Source organism: Sabethes cyaneus, chromosome 3, assembly GCF_943734655.1.
Source record: "Sabethes cyaneus chromosome 3, idSabCyanKW18_F2, whole genome shotgun sequence".
NCBI lineage: Eukaryota > Metazoa > Arthropoda > Insecta > Diptera > Culicidae > Sabethes > Sabethes cyaneus.
The window spans coordinates 133,216,317-133,241,910 of NC_071355.1; the positions used below are offsets into that span (position 1 = coordinate 133,216,317).

At 38.3% G+C, this 25,594-nt stretch overlaps 2 protein-coding genes across 2 annotated transcripts in view; one reads left to right on the forward strand and one right to left on the reverse strand.

Annotated features, from left to right (window-relative positions):
- LOC128741476 (cartilage oligomeric matrix protein) overlaps positions 1-25,594 on the reverse strand; it is a 204,958-nt gene extending 179,364 nt beyond the window's left edge. Inside the window, exons 1-3 of the mRNA XM_053837321.1 lie at positions 25,531-25,594; positions 9,052-9,136; positions 8,503-8,566 (exon numbers count right to left, since the gene is read on the reverse strand). Coding sequence (XP_053693296.1) covers positions 8,503-8,566; positions 9,052-9,124 — 137 coding nt within the window. The 5' untranslated portion in view covers positions 9,125-9,136; positions 25,531-25,594. The remainder of the gene's footprint in view (positions 1-8,502; positions 8,567-9,051; positions 9,137-25,530) is intronic.
- LOC128740162 (uncharacterized) lies at positions 21,418-21,882 on the forward strand. The gene has a single exon (XM_053835688.1). The coding sequence runs from the start codon at positions 21,418-21,420 to the stop codon at positions 21,880-21,882; it is 465 nt and encodes a 154-aa protein (XP_053691663.1).

Consider the following 25,594-nt stretch of genomic DNA (forward strand, 5'->3'; position numbering starts at 1 on the left):
TATGTATGTACCGCACAATTACAATTTTGCTTTAATTTCACCTAAAATTGTTCAGATAATTGAGTTTACACTTAGTTCTATCCAAAAATATATATCTTTGCTACCTCGGAGCTTTCCAAGCATCCCAACAAGGTATGACACTAACCGCATTGCTTGTTTACTTGCTGACGAGTGATTTTTCGCTTGTAACCCTTCTCTTTTAGTTATTCTTGCATAAGGGTTGTTGATGTCATACCTTGTTGGGGTGCTTGGAAAGCTCCGAGGCACCAAAGATATATATTTTTGGAAAGAACTAAATGTAAACTCAACTATCTGAATAATTTTAGCTGAAATTAAAGCAAAATTGTAATTGTGTGGTACATACATATTGTACCGGGATGTTGAATCTAAACATACTGTCGATAATTGTAAGCGGTAGGCACCATATAATTGTCCTAGAGCTACCGAAACATCAGGATTCAGTCTAGATTTGAGCCCTTTTGAACATCTTTTTAGATAACCTCATTTCTAAATGAGAAATCATTCGATTTCTTATCACAATGACTTAAACCGAGCTCTTGTAAAAAAATGGTCAGCAATTCACAGAGGGATATTTGAAAAATTGTTAATTTTATCCCAAACAGATTAAAACAGGTCATCAAGAATGTAAATGGTCCTACAAGGTAGTAGTTGAGCGAGAAAGGACATTTGTTTCAACTAATAGTTAACTGTCCGAATACTTTTTTGGCTGCATTTTTGAGGAATTTAAACTGTATGTACCTTATCTTCAAAACGGAAAGCTTTTCCCCGAATTTTTGTTGTGCATATAAATATGCTTTAGTTAAACATTGTTTTAAAAAATATGTGTTACCATTCTTTGCAAAAATACTGTGCAAAATTTCTAAAAGAAAATTTTATGCGCTGCTGTCCGAATACTTTTTTGGTTGACTGTAGGTGTTGTAAATTGGCATCCAAAATTGTATTCAAATTCTTCGTGTCGGTAATTAGCTGTAAATTAGCATTGTCAGCACTATAAGAAGGTTATCAGTAAAGTAGCTGTATATTTGCCATTTAAGGCGACTTAAATGCTTACTGGCTTACATTTGAATAGCATTGGTGATGCTTATTGGTTACCTGGGATGCTTTCATAATTACGTAACTGCCAAAATGAATCATCTAAGGTTGAACTCCTCAGAAACTTACAAAACTCGAAATTGTGACAAAGATCATCCGAGATTCACGATTTATGTACAACACAGGTTAATTTGTGGCAATACGAAGTTTGTCGGGTCAGCTTGTTTATTAATATTTTTTGAAACGTTGGTTCTACAATTGATGAAGGGACAGTAGGGGAAAGTAATGAAGAATTTTTTGAATGGAGGAGAAAGAGTGGAAAGGTGAAGGGGAGGGGTTATTGGTAGCTACGCTTAACAAGTTGTCGTTGTGACTCCTACCTTTTGTTCAATGCTGGAAGGTTCATGGTTGAACCAAAAGGCTACAAAGGGTTCAAAGGTACAAGTACCAGCGAGCCGCATGCCCTGGCGGGTGTTATGGGTTCGAATCCGGATATAATCTCAGATTATAGCTTGGTTCGACCCATGCACCTTCCAGCATTGGACAAAAGGTAGGAGTCACAACGACAACTTGTTAAGCGTAGCTACCAATAACCCCCCACCTTTACTTTTCCACTCTTTCATTCTTCATTACTTTCCCCTACCGTCCCTTCATCAATTGTAGAACCAACGTTTCAAAAAATATTAATTTACAAGTCCCAAGTCTCGTATCACTGTCACTTGCGGGATATCTGTTTCTTCGTAGTTTTACTTAAATACAATTGCAATTGCTTGTCTCCTAGTAGACGTCAATACAGAATATTTTCCGGGATTACCCACAGTCAACACAGCATTTCCCGATGTTCACCAGATCTTGTTACAGGACAAAACATTCTTTGACGGTCTTTACTGATTAGAACAGTTTGACATCATCGGTGTATGCCAGAATATTTGCTCTGTCAATGAATTATTCATCATGTTATTTCATCTTCCGAAATAATATTGCAATCCCACACTTTGGAAAAAATTGGCGAATAATGTTACAGACGAATTGGCGTCAACCGAATAACTGTCCTTATACTCCATAGTCACAAGATCAACCGGAAGATCCTGATATAATTTCCAAAAACATTTAGGCTCACTCTTCAGGTTGTCTTGTAAGTTTTCGATGTAAGTCCGATGTTCTATCCTATGTGCCGCCTTTAATATACTCAACATTTGTTTATAGGCGGCAACGCTTTCTGTCCCAACTCGACGCATGTGTTTGAATGCCCTTCATTTGCCCTTCATCAATCGAATCAATGATGCAGAAAATCACTCAGGATACCTTTTAACTGTATGTTTTTGACATACAGTAGACGGTGTGTGTTGAACGAAAATGTTATAAAGCTTATTGTAAAACGAAATAACGTTAAGGTCCATCCAAGTACGGACTAGCGCCTGAAGGGCCAAACAGAATGCTGCGTCAACGTGTCCATCAGCGTTATTCTGACAGTTTTCTCATGGGTTTACTGTCAAATTGACAATGATGCGTTGACGCAGCATTCTGTTTGGGCCTTGAGGCTCCATGTGTGAATTAAATACATAAAAAGTTTGGAGAAAAAGTAGGTGTGATGTAGCCTGCCCTTGATATAACTCCAAATCATCCTTGAAGCATGGTCGAGAAATAAAAACGCTATTCCAATTGGTACTTGCTAATTTAAACTGAACTGCTTCAATATTTATTAATTCAAATTTCAAGCGTGTTCTGCACACCCCTGATGCGTGTTCACGAGATGTAAGTATTTTGACAAACAACAACATTACATGTAGTGAATTTCGTGCCTTATCAACGTGAAAGCATTGGCGGAACTAGCGCTCTTTTTTTTCGACCATTGTATTTCGTCGGCATATTAAAATTTTATGCACATTAATGCATAAAGTCTTATAAGCGTGTAGGGCGCTATATCTCTGCATATTAGCGTTGGTAAGAGGAAATCAACTTATCAACTTAGGGAATATATTTGCTCGTATCATTATGCCTGCATAATATTTTTCGCTGTATTTACAAATTATAGCTGCTCCATTACCATTATATTAAATTTATAAAAAATATTTATCTTATTTTCGTAATATTGGCTTTACAACAAAATTTTCCGAATACCAAGGTTAGTCTCATATAATTGGTGCTACATACTGTAGTATCGTTTCGTATAGCAACTTCGCATCGTTTGCTTTTGTGCCTCGCCCGTTGCATTTTTCCGGCACTGGTTGTTTCTAAAAGTCATTTTGAATTAGCTTGGGCTCACTTAACAATGACGTGTTTATAAACCAGGACTTATCTTGAAACGAGGTATCCCGCGCATTGAAATTGTGAAACTGGTTAGCTAGGAACACCGCGCACGTAATTTCCATTATATGATTATTGAATATAGAAAACTTGATAGCTTTTGAACAGCTCCCTGATAAAGTGTTTAGGGTTTTTTAGTATATTTTATGATCGAAGGATGCCAAAAGGTATCTCACGCAGCTATGGTTTTTGATGTAATTGCCAAAATAAACCCGTTTGTCTGGATTGCCAAAATTGCCAAAATAAACCCGTCGAATGGAGCAGACAAACGGGTTTATTTTAAACGATCGTTATTTAATGCCAGATAATCGTGAATGCCAGATTACATATGTGTGTATCTGTTGTAAACACAAGATCTAAGAAAGTGTTATTTTGGTTCGGCAAAATGCCGATTTGCATTGGACCGGCTGCTAATAGTCCATCAACAATGGTGATCTCGCTTTGAGAGCTGATTTGTTCGGGTAAAATGATTATTTTCATCTTCATGATTATGGTTTCAATTTAAATTTGGCAGGTTGAAATCCCCGATTACAATCAAATCATCCTCGGACTGCAGACGTGACTTTCAATGGAATCAATGAATGAATGAACTGTATCGCTCGATGCGAGCTGTAGATAGTATTGGATAATGTAAGTAATGTGGACTATGCGCTACGCGGTCTCTATTTTGGACCACTCCATTTGATTTTGTCATGGTGGTCCAAAATAGAGACCGCGTGGCGCATAGTTATAAATGGTTTGTTGATGACATAATAAAGCTTCAGATCGTCTGCGTAAGATTTTTTATAACAAACCAGGCTCAGATTTGCATCATTCATGCATAACAGGAAAAGAAACGGACTAATGTGGCTGCATTGTGCAACCTGAAACCTGAACCTTAACCTGAAACGAAGACGCAACATAATCTTCTATAGGATGATATAGCATAGTTACTCTTAAGTATTTCATGTAATCGAATATTTACCCCAATAAAACAACATAATCTTCTATCCTAACGAATATATTCCGTCCGGCCAGGTGTAGGCTCTCACAAATTCCCAATCTCTCGAATTTAGCCAGTGCAATATCGTTATCCATTCTGTCAAAAGCAGCCGACAGTATAAATGGAGTCTACTTGCTAGCCTTTCTCCATATGGCGAATGACAAAAGAAGTGAATGCCAGAGGTTGCTGGTAGTCGATAGCTTTGAGACGAAACCATGTTGATCTGGCGAGATGTAAGGCGAGCATTTCTGCTTCAAAAATTCAAGAACTATTAGTTCAAAAAGCTTCGAAAGGCCTCGATAGTTGGATACAAAACGCTTGCATCCTTTCTTGTGAACCGGAACAACGTATGATTTTTTCCAGCAGCTAAGAGCTTTTCCAACAGCTTTCCAACACGATTTTTTGACATGTTAAAGGTAACAATATACACTACTGTTCTTGAAAGTTTCATGACAAGCCAATGAAGGGCAAATAAGTTGAAATATTTTGAAAATTTCATGTTTTACTTTATATTTTCACCAAAAATATTTTTTTACAGTGTATAACTTATTTAAAAGATGCGAGTTATAATACTGCACAACATTGCTGAAGATATCGTATCATTTCCATAAACCATTTTAGTAATAAATCCCGAGAAAGGCGGTTGGTAGTGTTGTACGCGCACCGCGATTTCTCGTTAGTCCATTAACCAATAAAGTTGATATTTGGGGTATGTAGGGTAGACTGCTGCAGGTTAACACTAGCTGCAGTATGAGAAAATTCAATTATTTTTGAATGTATGTAAATAACGGCCCAAATCTTACTCGAAACATCAAACCTAAGCCTTTCCTTATATTCAAGTTGATTTAGAAGAAACCAGAACCCAAAACCAAGCGGGTCATAAAAAAAATGGCAAAAAATCAGAGGGGTTGTGTACAAGACACGACCGCATATATAGGTGACGCAGGACTACGTAAGTCTCTTTGTAGGGATAGTAGCATATATCTATGCTTATAATCATTCGATTCTTCATGTATAGAGTAGGGCGGGGCATAAGTGCGATGTTTGAAGTTGTCATAAATTTTCGTGAGATATAAAGAAGGACAACAACATAATATATTTTATAGTGATGCAGTAACTCAATGTCTTCACATTCAACTATAAATCATCTGCGGTAATAGTGTTTTGCAAAATAAATTCTTCTTTCTTTTGATCAAGTGCTGATTCGCACTTTTACCCCACTAGGGGGGCAAAAGTGCGAATACCGCGGAGCAAAAGTTCGAAGCTAGAATCCATGAAATTAGCCCAGCAGTTGCTGACAAAACCACATTATCTTCAATCTGCGTTATGTTTCTGTAAGGGATATTCTCAATTTGCACCTTTTCTATTTTGCGCTGGTGTATTGCAGCCTCCGTTAGATCGAAACTTATCAAAACGTTTGTTTTTTGTTTCATCAGTGGAAACTGGAAACACATTGTTTTTCTTCGGCCAACTCTTTCATTTCTAGTATCTGTAATATAGTGCCTAAAGCTGTATATAATAAGCAATACATTTTTGCCTCGTCCATGAATCGTACTTTTGCCCCGTCCGTGAATCGAACTTTTACCCCGCTAGGCGCTTGACGGGGTTAGATTAAATTACGGAAAAGCGAAATATATTTTTTAAATTATTTTCACCGTATTTTCAAAACAGATATCTGAGTGATGTAAAACGCTGCTACAAATTTTCAACAAGTAATATTCTCCTGTTGATATCGTATTTGCCGTATAACAAAAAATTACATCAAAACCGCCCTAAAATAACATTTGCACATAACTCATTAACTATGCTTCGTAAGCAACCAAAGTTTACGTTAGATTCAAGCTGTCAAAGTAGTCACCCATCCATGCCAATGTAGAAAATTTACTCGGAATCTGCACCAATAAATCACTGAATCGCACTTTTACCCGCATCGCACTTTTACCCCTCCTTACTCTACATGCTATATGCAACATATATACATGCTACATGCGTTGTATGTAATATTTATTAAAGTACTAACATTGCATACGTTCAATTCTCAAAATGTTGTGCATTTGAAAACAATTTAACAAAATCAAGAACACAAACTATTGCTTTCCTGCTACCTTACTGAAATTAAAGATTGTTTTTATTACCCATGGTTCCCCACGTTGAAGGGATTTTACCAATTCAATCCTATTTTATCAACAGCACATCTTTTCACTACACTTCTAATGAAACGGCATCGGCAAGTATGCGTATTCATACAGAGTCGTATTATAACCGAACACTACAGCTGTAGCACATTTTTCCAACACAGATATCAAATTCGCCGAGGTTTAATCGTCTGGCAGTAAAGAATTTGCGATCTGTTGGAATGATGAACTTGTATCATTTTTTCGGCACACTTCCCTAACACAGACATCAAATTGGACTAGGTTTAATCGCATTCGTAAGAAATCTGTTGGCACGAGGGGGCTTTGTTACTCCCTCTGGCGTACTTCCCAAGCAAGGACATCAAAATGGTCTAGGTTTAACCGCGGTGTTAAGAAATCTTGTTGAAATGAGGAAACTTCGTCACTTGTTTTGGCGTACTTCCCAAGCACAGATATCAAATTGGTATAGGTTTAGATCATCGCAAAGAATCTTCCAACCAATCACGAAGCAAGAACTCTGGTAAAACATAGGTTCATTATTTTCAATTTTTCAATAGTTCAACATCAAGGATCCATACTTTTCTTCATTTGAGTCAATTGTTAGAAGATTTACCCACCGATTGGTGTAAGAATATTGAAAATCGATCGAAAAACCGCTGAGCTATTAGCGTTCAAAACCTTTCATTTTTCGTGACGCTCGCATTTTTCGATTTTTTGGAATGACACCCTATCTCAAAACTTGCCGTAAGACGTAGTCCTACGTCAAAAAATTATTGGAAACTTTTTCGAGTCAATATTATTTTGTTTTCCCTCAAGAATTGGTTAAAGGTTTCTTATGGATTTGATCAGTCTTGAACTGCTCTTCAACATGAAAGACTATTTACATATATATGTATTGTGATGATATAAAAAATGGTTATGTTAGAATGGCTTGGCTGTGCTGCAGGTTGAGAAATCCAAATTTTTATCAGCCAAAAATTGTTTTTCAACGTTTTATCCATTTTTATGATTGTAAACTACTATATAAGTAAGTTAAAGGTTTTTGAAATATGCCTTGTGTATTTTTATGCTTTATATTGGGTTGACGGTTAAATAAACATTGACGTCCCTATCGGTCACTATTGTCTTGTCTTGGCCATCACTTTCGACAGAAATTGGTCTAAATTTAATACTTGATGATGGAAAAATATCATATGTATAAATAATATGGATTTTGGATCAAATATTTTGCAAGTTTTTCAGTATGGACAATAGAAGTACTTTCCAATGATGTATAACACGCATATTTAAAATATTTTAATGAAGTTTTATGAACCGAAATCAAAATTGGTCTCAACCTGCAGCAATCTCCCCTATACAATATTGTATGCAGTACAATTATGCACAACTATGAAAATGATAGAAGACGATCTGAAAACGGTGCAAATATGGAGAAGTTAAATGAACCACTTCATTTCTTTCTGTTTTTTTGACAGTATCATATGTTTCAGCAGCAGTATTCGGAAATGCTCGAATAGAGTTTCACTTTAATTGTATTTTCTGATACATAAATAAAAAAATGAGACTTTAGAGTTACATGAATTGTCTTGCAGTCTTATACAAGTCGTTAAGTTCCAATGGTATACTTTAGACTTCCCTTAGAGTCAAATGCGCAGCTTTTTCTAAATGGCTTGGCGTTTTCATTACTTATGTGCAAAAACGTACTCTTTTTGGTCAATTAGCATGGCTCACAAAAAATCGTCGGATCAAATGAAGAACCCGGAGTATAAACCAAAATAGCTTATGATGATTGAAAATAATTCCTCATTTCCTGAATAAACTCCTTAAGGTTAGGCTATGTCATTTTTTTTAAAACCCCCCCTAAGAAAAAATTCAGCCTTCACCCCTGGTCCCATACCTTATTTACCTTACGTGTCATACTGCAGTTTTTGGTATCAATATTATGTAACTACTGTAACTATATGAGCATATATGATTCAAATAATTATTATTAATTGCAAAAATATTCAATCTGGGTTTCCTTACCTTATATGCCGAAGAGATATAATAAAGTCATTTTTAATATACTGTTCTAGTTCGCTAGAAGCAACTGAAAATCATATCAAATGGTAAAAATTAGAAAATATATTAAAATCAACCAGAGGTGGGCACCGCTAATCAGCTAACCGCTAACCTTTTAGCCAGCGAGTAGTGCGTTCGCTAGGTTTCAAATCTGTTAGCGCTTTCATTAGCTTCCGATAAGTTAAAGTGCCACTAAATAAACTACTAGCCGCTAATTTTTAAAAATAATAACAAAAATAAGTGTGCGGTTTCTTACAAATTGATAAAATTGCTCGCTGCTGTTCGCGACGCGAGCAAATATAGTTCATTCATGGCTAGTTGAACTATTTCCAAAAATTATTTTCAAAAATTAGTGGCTGGTAGTTTATTTAGTAGTACTTATGTTTATCGGAAGGTAATAGAAGCGCTAGCACATTTAAAACCTAGCGAACGTGCTACTCGCTAGCTAAAATGTTAGCGGTTAGCTGATTAGCGGTGCCCACCTCTGAAATCAACCAACGATGAAAAACTTACCAGGATCAAGCGATAGACTTAGTCCCTCATTAGCCAATAATAATATACATGGGAAGAATAGCAGGATGTTCATTTTGAATTTAAACTGAAAATATAAAAAGGGGCATAGTGAATTAATTGAGATAATACTTTCCAATAAATATACAACCATTTTTCCTAAAAATAAAATGTTAACCAATAAATAGGATGGCATTATTAACATATGATAAATCCATTTGAGTTTACCTAATTGTGAAGAAAATTTCGCCTACGACTTGCAGGCTTCATCTGTGTCACTTTTCGAATACAGACAGTTCACAGCTCAAAAACAGACAGTGATGAAGCTTGCAAGTTGTAGGCGAAATACGTATCTGTCGCGAATAAATATAGATAGTAGAATTCAATTGGAATAGTTTTGTTTTTATTTAATTTCAGGTTTCGTATTCTACTAAGAAGCTCCAAAAAATTCAGTTGAATTAACTGTTCAGCGTGTTTTAACAACCTGAGATGATGGCGTAAAAAATTAAGACGTTTTTGGAAGTGACTTTAACGTATTTAGAGCCGAGCGGAATTTTCTTGAGTCTCCAATGAATTTGAGTGGCAAAGTTCTCATAGTGCTATCAATCAATTCTGAAATTATGGGCCCTATTCTGTAAGTCACGTCGAGCAACTCGGCTCGACTCAGTCACTGTCGAGTGTCGAGTGCAAGAAGAACGGGCAACATAGCGGTTCATTGCACGACCAAAACAAAGCTAGCTCAGGCGTTACTTGCTAACCTTTTAGTCACTAGCTTTTTAGCGGTGGACTCAGTCGAGTTACTCGACAAAACCGGGTCGCGTGTGACTTACATAATACCAAAAGTCGACTAGTCGAGCAAAGTGACACTCGACGTGACTTACAGAATAGGGCCCTATAACAACAAAATTTATTGAATTCGAGTAGCTTGAACTCGAGTCCTTCGAATCGCGCAGAGGGTTACAGCAAGGGGATGTTATTCAACATCGCTTTTAAATGTGTGACCCGGCGAGCGGGTATCGAAACGAGAGGAATGAGTAGCCAACTCCTTACCTTCGCAACCGACCTCGACATCATTACTCGTGACTTTGGGACGGCGGAGGCAATTCATGCCTGACTAAAAGCGGAGTCTAGGAGGATTGGGTTTGGGTTACAAATCAGTGCAACGAAAACCAAGTATATGGTAGGGAGAGGATCCAGAGTAAACAACGTTTACCTCCAATGGACAGTGACTATTGACGGCGCTGAACTGGAAGTGGAATATGAGTTCGTATATTTGGACCGTAGTCGTAGAGTACGGTGGGTCGGTGCAGTGAAATCCATTCTCTTCAAGAATCCCACCGGCACCAGGAATAGAGGGGCCAAATGTGCTAGATCAGCGTTTCCCAAATGGGGGTGCGCGAACCCCCAGGGGTTCGCCAAAAATTTAGTTCGTTGTAGAATAGTATAGGGAATTCCGCCAGGGGGTTCGCGAACCAAAAAAGGTTAAGAACCGCTGTGCTAGATGGTTCGATTAGGTTGAAACCGATTTGTGTGTATCGAGACGCTCAACGCTTTGGCGACCAGTAGCCCAGGGCCGAGTACAATGGAGAGGATCTTGATACGACAAGAGCCATTTCGGCTCTCTGCTGATAGAAGTAAAAAGTCTAGAAGTAAGAGTAGTATTGGCGCCAAACATCTTGAGGGACCCTAGTGACCGAATTGGTAGGCGTTGGTTCTTACTTCAAACGTCTTAATCAAACTTTTGCTAACGCTTTGTCATTATTATCACTATATTATTATGTTTGCCATAATGGACGGGAGCTATACAGACGGATGCCATAATGTATGTTCGTCATAATCCATATATTCAACGTTTCCTAGATGATTCAGAGCGAGCCGGCCGCAAGCAACGGCAAGTGTTCGCCGGTGACCCGCCGTCGGAAGCGCCGGCCACTGCGGGGGGCTGCCCCCCGCAGAAATCACATCTGTCTAGGTCTATTCGTTTTCCTAGGTTTACCGTCCTCTAGTTAGTTTTCCCTTGTCCTCGCATCGAGATAACCTTTATAAAATCAAAAGCGGCAAAGCCGCTTTTTTTTAAACTAAATCAATTAGACCTCTTGCGACTTGGTTGCGCTGGTCCTTTAAGCTATGAACTGGTCGAAGTGTAGTTCTGGGTCTTCATACCAAAAATATGAATTATGGAAAACTTACATTATGGCTCCCGTCATTATGGCAAACATACATTATGGCATTCGTCTGTATGGCTCCCGTCTATTATGGCAAACATACATTATGGCATTCGTCTGTATGGCAATGGTACGTATGGCAAACGTATATATGGCTGATGGGGTGTCGTCGGAAGGTCAAAAAGGTTCGCTACTGAACAGTTACCACGCGTTTTTTTTTTCTTCCTCAACTGAGGATTCAATCACTCCGTCCGCGGTTTCGTTTATCTGCATGGTTCGGTGCAAGTTTAGGACTTTGGCTGCAACAACTGGTCTTTCGAGTTGGATCTCGGGGCCCTCGGAAAGCAAAGTGCGTTCTTATCCAGTTTCATCCGATGGGTCGCTATCCGCAAGTGTGCCAAAGTTGCATTGACTTTCGATCGAAAGGACTTGTGATATCGCGCGTGGAATTATAAAATGAAAAAATTAACTCGCGAGAGGTCTTCGCTGGCAGCGCGACTAAAGCGCACAAAAAGTGTATCGCAAAAATTTCATGATAGCGATGAGTTAGAGGATATCGACATTAATACAGAAATCGATAACCTCAAAGACATTTCAGATTCTTATCTATTGACTCAAAATGAAATGGTTGAACAGTGTTCCGATGAGAAACAATAATCTGTTAAAAAGGTTCGAGTTAACATCCAACCATCACCACCACCTATGATGCAAAACGGCGGTGACGCCATTAGGCAACTAGCTGAGCAGCAAGCAGCTCTTTTTCGTAATTGGTCCACCAATTTTACAATGACTCCCGCAGCACCGCCAGTTGACCAGAACCCAACCAATGTTCCAGACGTTAAGCTACCGAGAATAAACATTCCGACATTCGGTGGAAATATTCTTGAGTGGCCATCATTCTACGATTTATTTGATAGTGCTGTTCACAAAAATCCAAATCTACAGGACAGCCAAAAACTATACTTCCTGAAGACCAATCTTGTTGGCGAAGCTGGATCTTTAGTTTCTCATCTCAGAATAGAAGATGCAAATTATGCCCCCGCTCTCGCTAAGTTAAAAGAGAGATACGATCGCCCTCTAGAAATAGCGTCACAGCATATCCAACGATTCCTGGGCTACGCGCTCTACACGACGTGTCGGATGAAGTCATTCGTGCTCTCAAGGCTATGCAACGCGACGGCCGGGATATTTGGCTGCTGTACATTCTAGTTGAGAAGCTTGATTCCAACACGATGGTGTCAAAAGAAAGCTGATTTATCAGAAAAAGAAATAACTCTTGAACGGTTCCTAAAATTCATTGATGCACAAAGCTATCCTTTGCAGTGTCCTCAGTCAGTTCGCGATAAATCTGCACCCACCTTTGTAAAAGCACCACCACCAAAGGTTCAGTATAGAGGGTCATCGTTATACACATCGAGCAAAGAACGCTATTCTCAAGCAGCATGTGGCTTTTGCGCCAAATCTCCACACCAATTATATCAATGCGGTAAATTCATCAACGCTAGCCCGTATGAACGCCTTGTATATGTATCCAGACAGGCATGGAAGATATCATGTATGTCGTGCTCTTCTTGATTGTGCTTCGCACGCCAGCTGTATTACTAAGGACTTGTGCGAAAAATTAGATCTGACAACTGCGGAAATCGATTTCGAATATGGTGGCATTTCTGAACTCTCCGGTCATTCCAAAATTGGAACACTGGTTACATTTAGCTCCCGTTGCACAGAATGCCAAGATGTCGTGCCGTGTGTAGTATTAGATCGTATAACATCTGACCTTCTAATGAGACCGGTCGATATAACCGAATGGCCAATTCCCAATAATCTTCAGTTGGTTGACCCTCAGTTCCATCATCCAGGAAAGGTTAGCATCCTGTCGGTAAATAAGTTGTTTTTCAAATTAATGGAACCTGGAACCATAAAGCTTAGTGCAGATGAAAATCTTCCCGTTCTTCAAAACACCAAACTAGGATGAGTGGTCTCCGGCAGCTACAAGGAAAGTGATTCAAAACTAAGCCCTGCACATCGCCGTGCCTTTTTGTCTCTACCGTCGATATACTTTCGCAACAAATTTGTCGATTCTGGGAACAAGAGGAGTACACCAACACCAAACCACACCTAAGTGAGCAGGAGATGATGTGCTATGAGCATTTTTTAAAACATACTACACGAGACGATTTTGGGCGTTCGTCTACCATTTCTGAAAAATCCGAGTCAATTGGGTGATTCACGAGAAATTGCAACAAAACGATTACTTCATCTCGAACGAAAGCTTGATAAAAATGTACATCTAAAACAGCAATATCATAACTTTTTGCGAGAGTACATCCAATTATGACATATGTCACTGACGCCCTCAGTGTCCATTAGACATGCAAAATTCCTTCCTCATCATTGCGTCGTGAAGGAAGCCAGCACAACCACCAAGTGCAGAGTGGTGTTCGACGCGTCATCCAAAACCACCAGTGGGGCATCCCTCAACGACGTCCTCATGGCCGGACCAGTACTCCAGGATTCTTTGATTGACATACTTCTTCGGTTTCGATTCCCAGCTGTTGTCCTCACTGCAGATATACAAAAAATGTATCGAATAGTTCAGGTGAACGATGATGATCGTGACGTGATTATCAAAGAATTCTCTGGAGATGGTCAAAAAATGAACCAATAAGTTAATATCGCCTCAACACGGTCACATACGGAACAAAAAGTGCTTCATATTTAGCAACCAAATGTATACAACACTTGCTTGAGTCAAATCATGTAAAATATCCTCAAACTGTGGAGAAAGTGCCAAGAGGAATATATGTTGACGATATCATCATCGGAGCACCACTAAGACCAAGCGTTTACGCTTTCAAATGTCATCGCTTTTCGAATCAAGAGGTTTTCATTTGAGAAAATGGGCATCAAACTGTGCATCTGTCCTAGAAGGCGTCCCGGAAGCTGATATCGAGTTAAAGGTACCCATTGAAATCAACGAATCTGACACCATCAAACCTGTTGGTATACACTGGCAGCCGTGTGGGGACGAGCTCCGTTTCAGCTACCACGCAAATCAGATCCTTCAGCCCACAAAACGTTCAATATTGTCGCAAATCGCCAGCTTATTTGACCCCTTGGGGCTATTGGCGCCAATTGTCATCAAGGCAAAGTTCATTATGCAACGAGTATGGGAGCTGAAGGTGGCCTGGGACTCCTCTCCACCCGGTGAGTTGGTACACACTTGGTATGAATTGCTGCAAAATCTGTCGTCGCTTAATTCTTTTCAGATTCCTCGCCGAGTGGTGGGCAGTCGGAGCTCGTCCTATCTGGTCCTGCACGGCTACAGTGATGCTTCTGAACGGGCCATGGGAGCTTGTTTGAATGTGCGAACAGTCAGTGGATCTGAGATAACTGCTTCGCATCTGCTGTGCGCAAAATCGAAGTTAGCTCCAATAGGGGACAAAAGAACAACACTTCTTCGACTTGAATTAGTAGCAATGGTCATCCTCGCCCGTGTAATAAAAACCCGAATTAATCCACCTAGCGGCATGACCTAGCCTTTCTACTGCCACAATAATCATTATGTAATTTCTCAGGAACATCTATAATTAACTTGACTATATTTTTAAATATCCGTTCCGTATTTCTCAAAATCCCTATTTGCTAGTAAAATTCACAACGTATTGCGTAGAATAATTCTATTTTCTTTCCTTGGGTGCGTAAATACTTGTAAGCGTAAATACTTGTAAGCGTCATTTATGTTATTTGATGAACACCTTATTTAGTTTTATAATCGGTCGGCCTTAACTTTCGGGTTTCAGAGCCACATGCGAAACTTGTTTTGAACTGACAATATGAAATATGTGTTCATAGCAGATTTTTTGATTTTTTTTTTGAGTGGTTTTAACCCAAAGGGTAGATTTTTTTTTTGATATTTTGATATTACATAATACCATGCGTTCAAAAGTTAGCATCTTTGAAAAACAAGAGTTCAGAAAAATTATTATTATACTTCGCTTTTGAAGAAAAAGGATATCTACACCAAAATGATTAATCTCAAAATTTTACTATTAGTTTGCTTGGCTTCAATTTTGCAATATATCTGAATTAGAAAAAATAACTTAATAGAGCATTAGATATGAAAAAGAGAAATTGAACTTTTTCTTAGCTGGCGCTCCTTCAGATAATTATTTTTGCATGAAAATCAAAACTTAAGCTTCCTTTGAATGTACTTTCATGAAAAGATAGTCATTAACTTGATCACATCGTTTTTACAATGTTAGAGGGTTAGGAAAACAAGATGAGGTCGAAAAATAGTGCAAAAACTGCGCCATAAACATGCTTGAGAATGAGAAATATGATCGATATGATTTCCAGTGCTTGTCATTTTTGATTTATTTATTAAAACATGATACATGACATAAGACATCTGTCCTTTAAAATGTCACTAACGAAAACAAATCTTACAAAGTTACTACCGTGCAACGTTTACTTCCTATTTTTCATATAACATTTCTAAGCTCTAGTATCTATGGATTGAAAAGAGCATCTATTGATGCGGAAAATTTGTTTGAAATTTGTATAAATTTATTTGGAAAAATCAACTTACTAGTATTTTTGATCCTATCACCACTATACCTACATGTTAAATTAACTGCTATTCGTCGCTTTTTGCTTTTCTTGTACAATTGTGAGCAACAGCAAGTGAAGAACATGACAATTGAAATCTGAAATCAAAGAAAAGAAAAAACTTTTCGATTGAATCCCACTATTTAATATTTATTTGCAACAGATACGTAGTTCACCTACGACGTGCAGGCTTCATCAGTGTCTTATTTCAAAGCGTATACGTATCTGTCGCGAATAAATATGAAATAGTGGAATTTAGTCGGTAAAAGTTTTTTCTTTCCTTTAATTTCAGAGTTCGTATTCCACTAAGAGGCTTCAAAAACTTCAGACAATTGATATAATTCGCACTTTTCTTGAATTTCAATGCAAATTTAAAAATTGCAAATTGTCATCACATACACACGTACATACACACCTACATACATACATACATACATACATACATACATACATACATACATACATACATACATACATACATACATACATACATACATACATACATACATACATACGTACATACATACATACATACATACATACATACATACATACATACATACATACATACATACATACATACATACCCAAGTAACAATTTGGGTTTTATTACACTCTAATGATGGCATTTAAGACCAAAATTGGTCTTGAAGACCAGTAGGGGAAGGGCAGTAAAGACGGACACTGCGGGAAAGACGGACACTTATCATATTTCATAAACAATAATTTTTTGAAGCAAACCAATGCCGGGAAATGTTTCTATAGACTGAATAAACACTTTTGAATTAAACTGCCGATTTCTAGCAGCGCAGCTGTCAAATTTATAAGCAAAACAAAGAAAAAATGCCAAAATACGCTAACCGATATAATTTTGTGTGTGAAGAAAATAGCTGGTAAATCGTTAAAAAGCAATACTTTCGTGCTATATCGACGACATTACGTTAGTTTGACTCTTCACTGAATGTCCATTGGAAATCTAGTGAATTTTTGAATATTCAGTAAAAAGTTATTAAAGTTTGAAAAAATGGTATCCAAGTCGGGAAAGACGGACACCCGAAGGTAGGGAAAGACGGACACAAAGATTCCGTATTCATTTTGCCTAACAACGATTTAAATTGCAAATACTTGCATATTATACATGTAAAAGTATCCAGAAGTCATTTAACAGTTGGAATAGGCCAACTTTTAGAAACGATTAATTCATCACCAATTAAAATATTGAAGATTATAAAAGGGAATCATTTTATTTCCTCGTTTAAAGGGGGAATTGGGTAGGGGGTTTTCCCAAGCCAATTCTTTCCTAAATACATGATGAAATATGTTAATCTTTCTTAATACTGATAATTCGTCGGCGCGTGACACCTTTTCGCGAGGGTCCGTCTTTCCCATATCAAGTGACCGTCTTTCCCGCCCATGCGCAGAAACTCTGATTTATACATAATGTTTATAATATTAAAAAAAGTATAAATTTTGGAAGAAATTTTCTAGTACACGCTGTAACTTTATTAGACAGAGACTTAAAGTTTCAGTTTGTATGAAAATTGCAATCAATACTGTTATATTTGAGTAGATATTGACTCTTGACCTTAAGGTGTCCGTCTTTACCGCCCTTCCCCTATAGGAGTACAAAAAAACTCACATTGTTGCTTGGGTACATACATACATACATACATACATACATACATACATACATACATACATACATACATACATACATACATACATACATACATACATACATACATACATACATACATACATACATACATACATACATACATACATACATACATACATACATACATACATACATCGCACACATTGAGTACAATCAACATTTGATTGATATGTTTTGATTTCACACGTTTTAACGGTTTAATATACGGTGCTTAAGTGTTAAAATTTGAATAACTTTTGAATGAACCGTCCGATTTTAAATAACTCAGTTTCGTTTAATAGATCTCAACAGTAATTTTCAAATAATAATAAAATGTGTGATGTTTGTCATTGAATTGATGCTTATATGTTACAAAAATATGTTTTAAATACTATTTTTTCACATTTCTTTATGTAACTTTCAAACTACAAGTCCAATCGTCATGAAATTTGGAAGTAAGGGTTCGCTACGCCCCTCTTTCATATGCAATCAATTTTGTTCAAATCGGTTAAGGGATCTATGAGATAATGAAGTCCCTTATTTTTCGTATTTTTATACATAACTTTTGAACTAAAAGTCCGATCAATATGAAATTCAATAGCGACCAATGGGACACCTTGACCTTTCATTTGACACTAAGAACATTAAAATCGGTCCAGCCATCTCCGAGAAAAGTGAGTGAGATTGAAAGCGTTACATACACACACACATACACACACATACACACACACACACACACACACACATACACACACACATACATACACACACATCGAGGATCGGGTGCTGTTTTACGAGACAAACAAGGGACAGAGGATGATCAGGACTACAGCAGGAGTCCCGCAAGGCTCTATCCTAGGTCCATCTCTCTGGAACTGTATGTACGACGGTGTACTAAAACTGGTTTTGCCTAGAGGCGCGGAGATCGTTGGCTTCGCAGACGATATCGTAGTAGTACTAACAGGAGAGTCGCTGGAACAGATAGAAATGCTGGCAACCGAGTCGATAGACATAATCGGAAGCTGGATGCAAGGGGTGAAATTGCAAATAGCCCAACATAAGACGGAAGTGCTGGTGGTCAGCAACTGCAAGGCAGCTCAATCTGCGGAGATTGTTGTGGGAGAGCACACGATAGCCTCGAAGCGATGGTTGATACACCTAGGTGTATGGATTGACGATCGGCTAAATTTCAACTACCACGTCGACTACACTTGCAAAAAGCCGGGCAAAGCGATTAACGCACTGGCCAGAATTATGCCAAACAACTCTGGTCCAAACAGCAGCAAAAGGCGCATGTTAGCCAGCGTATCCTCTTCTATACTGAGATACGGTGGACCTGCTTGGATAGCAGCGCTAAAAACCCAGCGGAATAAGACGAGATTGAACAGTACGTATCGGCTCATGGCAATGCGGGTCGTGAGCGCGTACAGAACTATTTCTTCGGAAGCGGTCTGCGTCATAGCCGGAATGATTCCCATATATATCATTTTGGCAGAAGACAACGAATGTTATAAGCGGACGGGTACCACAGGAATTCGAAAAGCTATGAGAGCGGAGTCAATGGCAAAATGGCAGCTAGAGTGGAACTCCGCGACTAACGGAAGATGGACGCATAGGCTAATACCGGTACTCTCAGCCTGGGTGAACAGGAAGCACGGAGAAGTGAACTTCTATCTGACGCAATTTCTTTCGGGACACGGTTGCTTCAGACAGTATTTACATCGATTCGGGCATGCAAGGTCACCCTTCTGTCCGGAGTGCGGAGATGTTGAAGAAACACCCGAGCATGTGGTCTTTGTATGCCCCAGATTTGAAGCGGTGCGCGAGGATATGTTCGCTCTAAACGTAGACAACATTGTTGAGAAAATGTGTCTAGATGAGGGCATTTGGAACGTCGTCAATAGATCGATTGCAAGAATTCTGGTTGAGCTGCAGCGAAAATGGAGGGCAGATCAGCAAGTCGGTAACGCCTAGCTTCGAAAGAGGGGTGATTAGCATATAGAGGACAAGGTGGCCCATTGAATGGACGTCTCTAGGCCGCATATGACACACAGATCAAAAGCAACGCGATTCTGGGCGCGGTAAAACCCTAGACGGACTCATATGTGTGGGGGATGGGATCTTCCCCAAAATAGTCCCTGTACCTAGATGAACAATATTCAGTGTGGAAATGGAAGAAATCCTGCGATGGTGACTGTGCGTGGTGCGCGTTATGTTGGAGGGCACTTCCTTATCAGGTCACGTCTCGACAGGTGGAGAAATCCCGCTACGGAGGCCATGTGCGTGCTGTTGGAAGGTACCCGATTTGGCTCACGTCTCGACGGGTAAAGTTCCTGTGAATGCGGTCGCGAACTTCCGTAAAGAAATCCTGCGAAGGTGGCTGTGAAGAGATGGACGTTAAGTTGGTCGCCATCTCAGCATCGGTGCACGTCTCGACAGGTAGCGGAGTAGTACATAGGCACGCCCTCCTCCCGAAGTAATACCTATCGGTGGTCCCGGGAGGGTTTTGGGGCCAGGAGCAGTGATGTTTTTAGTGGGTTAGAGTCCCACACCGTGCCACGTGATGCAGTGCATCATCAGTGTGCCAGGCATCGAGCTTTTCCTCACGGTAAAAAAAAAAAATACATACACACACACAGAAAATGCTCAGTTTTTGAAACTGAGTCGAATGGTATATAACATTCAGCCCGCAGGACCTTCTTTCCATTTCCGGTTTTCCAAGTGATTTCTATACCTTTATACTATATATTTATATAGTAGAAAGGCAAAACATACTATCGGCCTCCGTTCAATCATTCCTTGAGGTACGAGCTTGGACTGATTCACAAGCTGCTCTAGCTTGAATCAATGCAGGTGCATCGCGATGGAAAAGTTTCGTCGCAAATCGTGTGGCGGAAATAGTCACTATTCTCCCTGGGGTCCCAATCAACTGGGGCCACATAGGTACGCTTGAAACCCCTGCTGATCTAATTTCTCATGGGGTGATGCCGGAAAAACTAAGAAACTGTTCTCTATGGTAGAATGACCCAATATGGAATGCACAAATGGCAGCTGAAAACCTTCATGCAACCGCGCCCAATCATGCTGAAAGGCAACAGATTACCAAGGCGCAAAGAAACTTATCAGTCTCGCTCGTGGCCGTCTACGAAAATACATTTCTGGATAACATGATGCACAGGTATTATCCCAATTTGCAGTTGCTTCTTCGTGTTACTGCGCGTCTGGTTCGATTTCGTTGTAAGGAATCTAGGGGATCACCATATTTTTCACCCAAAGAAATTAATCGAGCTCTAGAAGTCTACATTAAACATGTGCAACGGCAGTTCTACGCGGATGAGCTACGTTGTCTACAACAGCGCAAGGATATAAGCCAGCGTAGTACTCTCCGTCAACTCAGACCCTTCTCGAATGAAGCCGGTCTTCTCAGGGTGGGCGGTAGAATCCAGGAAGCTGATCGGTACTATGATTCAAAACATCAGCTACTACTTCCACCAAATTCTATTCTTACCGCCCTCGTCTTACATATTTTTCATAATCACTACGGGCCGCAGACGCTGCTGGCAATCTCGCGCAGACGATTTTGGATCATACGTGGCACGAGTGTAGCGCGCAAGGTCTATCGACAATGTATAATATGCGCTCGTGCTAGACCTGTTCCAGTTTATCAACAAATGGGTCAACTTCCTGCTGATCATGTTCAATTACACTCACCATTTTCGATTACATGTGTTGACTATGCTAGTCCAATAAGCATCGTTGGACGTAGAGTACAAGGAGCAGTATCGAGCAAGGGATACTTTGCATTATTCATCTGTTTTTCTACAAAATCGGTACATATAGAAGCTGTTTCAAGTTTGAGCACAGAAGTATTTTTAGCGGCGTTCACTCGTTTCTCCTGCCGCTATGGTAGGTTGAAGGTTTTTGAAGGTAAGAAAAATGGTATCGGATAATGCTACCAACTTTCGCTCTGCTTGCAATTATCTTCGTAACGTGTATCAAAGCATCAATACCTCTGAACACAATCGCCAGGTGGGTGATTTTCTGGCTGATAAAGGAGTTGAATGGTATTTCATACCAGCTCGTTCACCACATCACGGTGGACTGTGGGAGTCTGCAATTAAGTCCGCAAAACAGATACTCTCGAAGAATGCGGGTAAGCAAGCTTTTACTTATGAGGAATTGGCAACCTTTCTTGCTCAGGTCACAGCTACAATGAACTCCCGTCCGATTACGCCAATTTCGGATAACATACATGATCCACAGGCCCTAACGCCTGCCCACTTCTTGGATGGAAAGGCCCTCACAACGGTTCCCGAGATCAACATGTTAGAACCTCAGATCAGTTCATTGTCTCGATGGAATTACATTCAACGTTTGTCGCAGGAATTCAGCGCCAGATGACCAATCCGCCAGATCCGAATATTACAATTTTGAAATCAAGCATGCAAATTACTTACAGAAAATTTTTGAGGTCAATCATTTTATTCTAGATATCCATTTCCATCGAAAGTAAAAAAGGAAATATTGACGCATATTGCGTTAGAAATTTCCCTGAATTCTTTTTAAAAAATAATAACTCTAACGCATAATCATAGTGTTGTGACATTAATATCAAAATGAAAATATTTTTCATATTGTCAATTTAAAACGATGTTCGCCCAAACATGAAATTGCATCAACTTGCTATTTTGAAGGTATATAAACTAATCATTTACAATGTATTGAAAGGTTATTATGCGTTGGATAAGTTTTGATTACGAAAATAATATTTTTCGAAACTTTGTACTTTTCGAGCTTCACGGGGGTGAGATTGTGCCAAGCCATAATGATCGATCCAATTTGTGGATTTCACATACACAACAAAAATACGTCAGCATACACCGGTACACTCACATTCTCATCTCACATTGAGCTCAATATTTTGACAGATTAGATAGCATCATCCATTTTGGAGCAAACAGCATCATAGGTCTGCTAAATAATTTAAACTAATTTTTACTTTTTCTCTGGAAATTTCAGATACTTTGAATAAACACTTTAATATAAGACGTTATATAATATAAGATATACCGTGTATAAACTGCTAGTTTTAAGGAGGGGGAGGGGGGAGGGATAGGTCAGATGTGTTGCGGCCGTGGGTTCTCGAACGAAGTAATGGTTACTTTTGTCAAATGATCAAATAGGTATGCCCCCTAAGGATACACCCCTTCACACATCTCCCTCTTGTTAACCCTAGAAACGCTACTGTCTATATAAAGGCTTTTCATTGACTTCGAATGCATTTTTAGTTATTTCAGACCTCTCCGGGTTATTTTCGTTCATACTTTTTGTATGATGCGTCGTTTTTGGCCGATCCCCTGCCCCTAATAGTCCACTTAGTTGATGGACGGCCCCATATGAACTACTTTATACTGATATTAATGTGTATTGTATATCAACATGTTAATGTTCACTGTTTAGGTTTTTAGCCTAACTTTATGTTTTTGGCACAATGTGCAATGCCCTAGAAGGGGTGAGATTGTGCCAAAGTTCATGCACGTCCAGTAAAACAAGGTTTCATTGTAACTAAACCATCTCTACGATAGTTGTTAATTGAACAATTTAGTATATATTGACAGGTTTGAAATCAACTTAGTTCCTAAATTGTGTGTATACTGAGCCAAGGAACAAAAATATATGCTTTTATGGCACAATCTCGCCCCGGATGACGTTATTGATAAAGTAAATTAAATGACACTTACAAATATTTACGCAAGCTAGCAGAGAAAATATTGCACGCAGTAAATACGTTCTTATGAATTTTACTTCTAAATAAGGATTTTGAGGAATAAGAACGGATATTTAAAAATATAGTCAACTTAATTATAGATGTTCCTGAGAAATAGAAAATCATTATTGTTGCAGTAGGTAGGCCAGGTCACACCATTAGGTGGATTAATTCTGGTTTTTTTAATCTTTGAAATTTGACAAATTGTTTAAAAATAACCAAATTTTACATTTTTCAAAACTCAAGCAAAAATAAATTCTACACATAATTTCGAACAAATTATGCCATATAAAGTTGTTGCGGCAGAGAGCCGCATTTTACGGTAACCAACCTATTTTGATTCGGCAAAGTTGTGTATTTTTACTATTTATACAACGTTATTAAATATGAAAAAGTCATATAAAAACTACAAAAACTGATTTTCCAATAGCCATAGTTGACAATTCCATAGTTGTCCGAAAACTAAAACACGTGATCATTTGAGTTTTGAGTAGGAAATGTTGGTTTTAGGTTTGTGAAATCTTTGGAAGAGTTTCTTGAAATTAAAGCTCTATCGTTTGGTGGCATTCAACATTTGAGTAATCCCCCTAAAACTGTTATAGAGCATATTATTACAAGAAATTTTGCTGAAGACAGGAACGTGCTATCTCTTCAGCGAAGATAGAAAAATTCTATTTCTTATATATGAATCGTTATAATCAGTTTTTCTATTTAAGGACTTTTTGTAGTAGTTGTATATTTTCTTCAGAATCAGATTCAGTTCACAGTGTTGTACAAATAGTAAAAATACAAAACTTTGTTAGTTATAGTAAACTTCTGTCTTTACTTGTGTAGAAACTGTAGAACTTTCAACATAAAAAATACCCTAGTTTTGACCCCGAAGTCCTCGACTACCGGCAGATGGATACAAATGATACCTCCTGGATTTTGTAGCTCTTTTCATCTAGTGTCTGGTTTATGTGATTAAATTTAAATTTAGTTCAAATCCGTGAAAATCGAATACATGGGTCTCAGACACTTTGTGTTCGTGTAGAATGACATAATATTTAAAATCTAAAAATTTAACTTGAGAACGGCTGGGCCCAAGAAAAAAATTATTGAGATAATTTGTTCAAAGCGACTTTTATGAAAAAAATGTAACGTTTGGATATTTTTGAAATATCTGTCAAAATTAAATTAAAAAAAAATTATAGTGTCCATAAATCGCTCTTCGCCAGATGCAATGTAATGTTTTTTCTAGCAGTGTGATTTTTTCTCTAAAAATACACTTAATAAAAAAATAAGTCCATTTCTGACTACGCGAAAATGCTTTTGACGAAAAAAATATGTTTAATCCAACATATCAGCAAAATTTTATTCCAATTAAAAATATCCGAATCATACATAACCTTTTTAGCGCTATGAGATTTCAAGTTAAATAGCTAAAACTTAATTCTTCAAGGTCAAAATAGGTTTAAAGTTTGACATGGTTTCGGTTTTGGCTACTCAGGTGATATATGATGTGTCACTAAATTCGAAGCATTAGGCTTGAACAGGTATTCTTTTTCAAGGCACATTGATTAGATTTTCAATGGGCCTGACACATTAACCATCGTAGCGCACAATTTTCTTGAAGAGATTGTCACAACAGATGACTTTGAACTTATGCTGCAGCGCTATGCTTTTAAATCGAAATGAAATTTCAAAATCCCCATTTTTATCTCCGTTGTTTCTCTCATGCACGCTTACTGAAGTAAACTAAACGTCGGTATCACGATATTCAAAAAAGAAGTCGTACAGGTATGAGACGCGTGGGCGCTAAGTTATTTATGTGGGTATTAAAAATCACGTTGAAAACGGTTTTAACTTTATTTTCCTTGCACTTCTTCTAGCTCACTACGGTGCCACGCGATAGGAAACATATGAAATTTAAAATGCGTACCATTTGCTTATTCTACATAAATTTTTATTTTAACTCCTAACAGTACGTTAGAACCCTTTAAAAACATTGTTTGTAATACTATTTAGTAAGAAAACAAATCGCACTGATTTACTTTCTTGGTACAAAAAGCCATAACTCATATATCAATCACTAGTTAATTTTCTCTTGAAATTATATCTTCGCATGTAAATAATGCCGTATTTGAGAGCGCGCGCGAAATTATGTTTTCCGTAAAATATTTGGATGAATGGGAAAACAATTGAATCATTTTTTCGGACGGTTTTTCAATATTATTTCTATTCTGGCGAGTAATGCAACTAACTGGTTTCCATATCAGTTTTACGAAAATATAGACACTCACTATGAAATGACTATTTGAATCACATTAAACAAAGCATATCGATATTACAGCTTCAACGGAAGAT

Coding starts and splice junctions, on each gene's coding strand:
- LOC128740162 (XM_053835688.1), top strand. CDS start 21,418: ATGGTATCGGATAATGCTACCAACTTTCGCTCTGCTTGCAATTATCTT.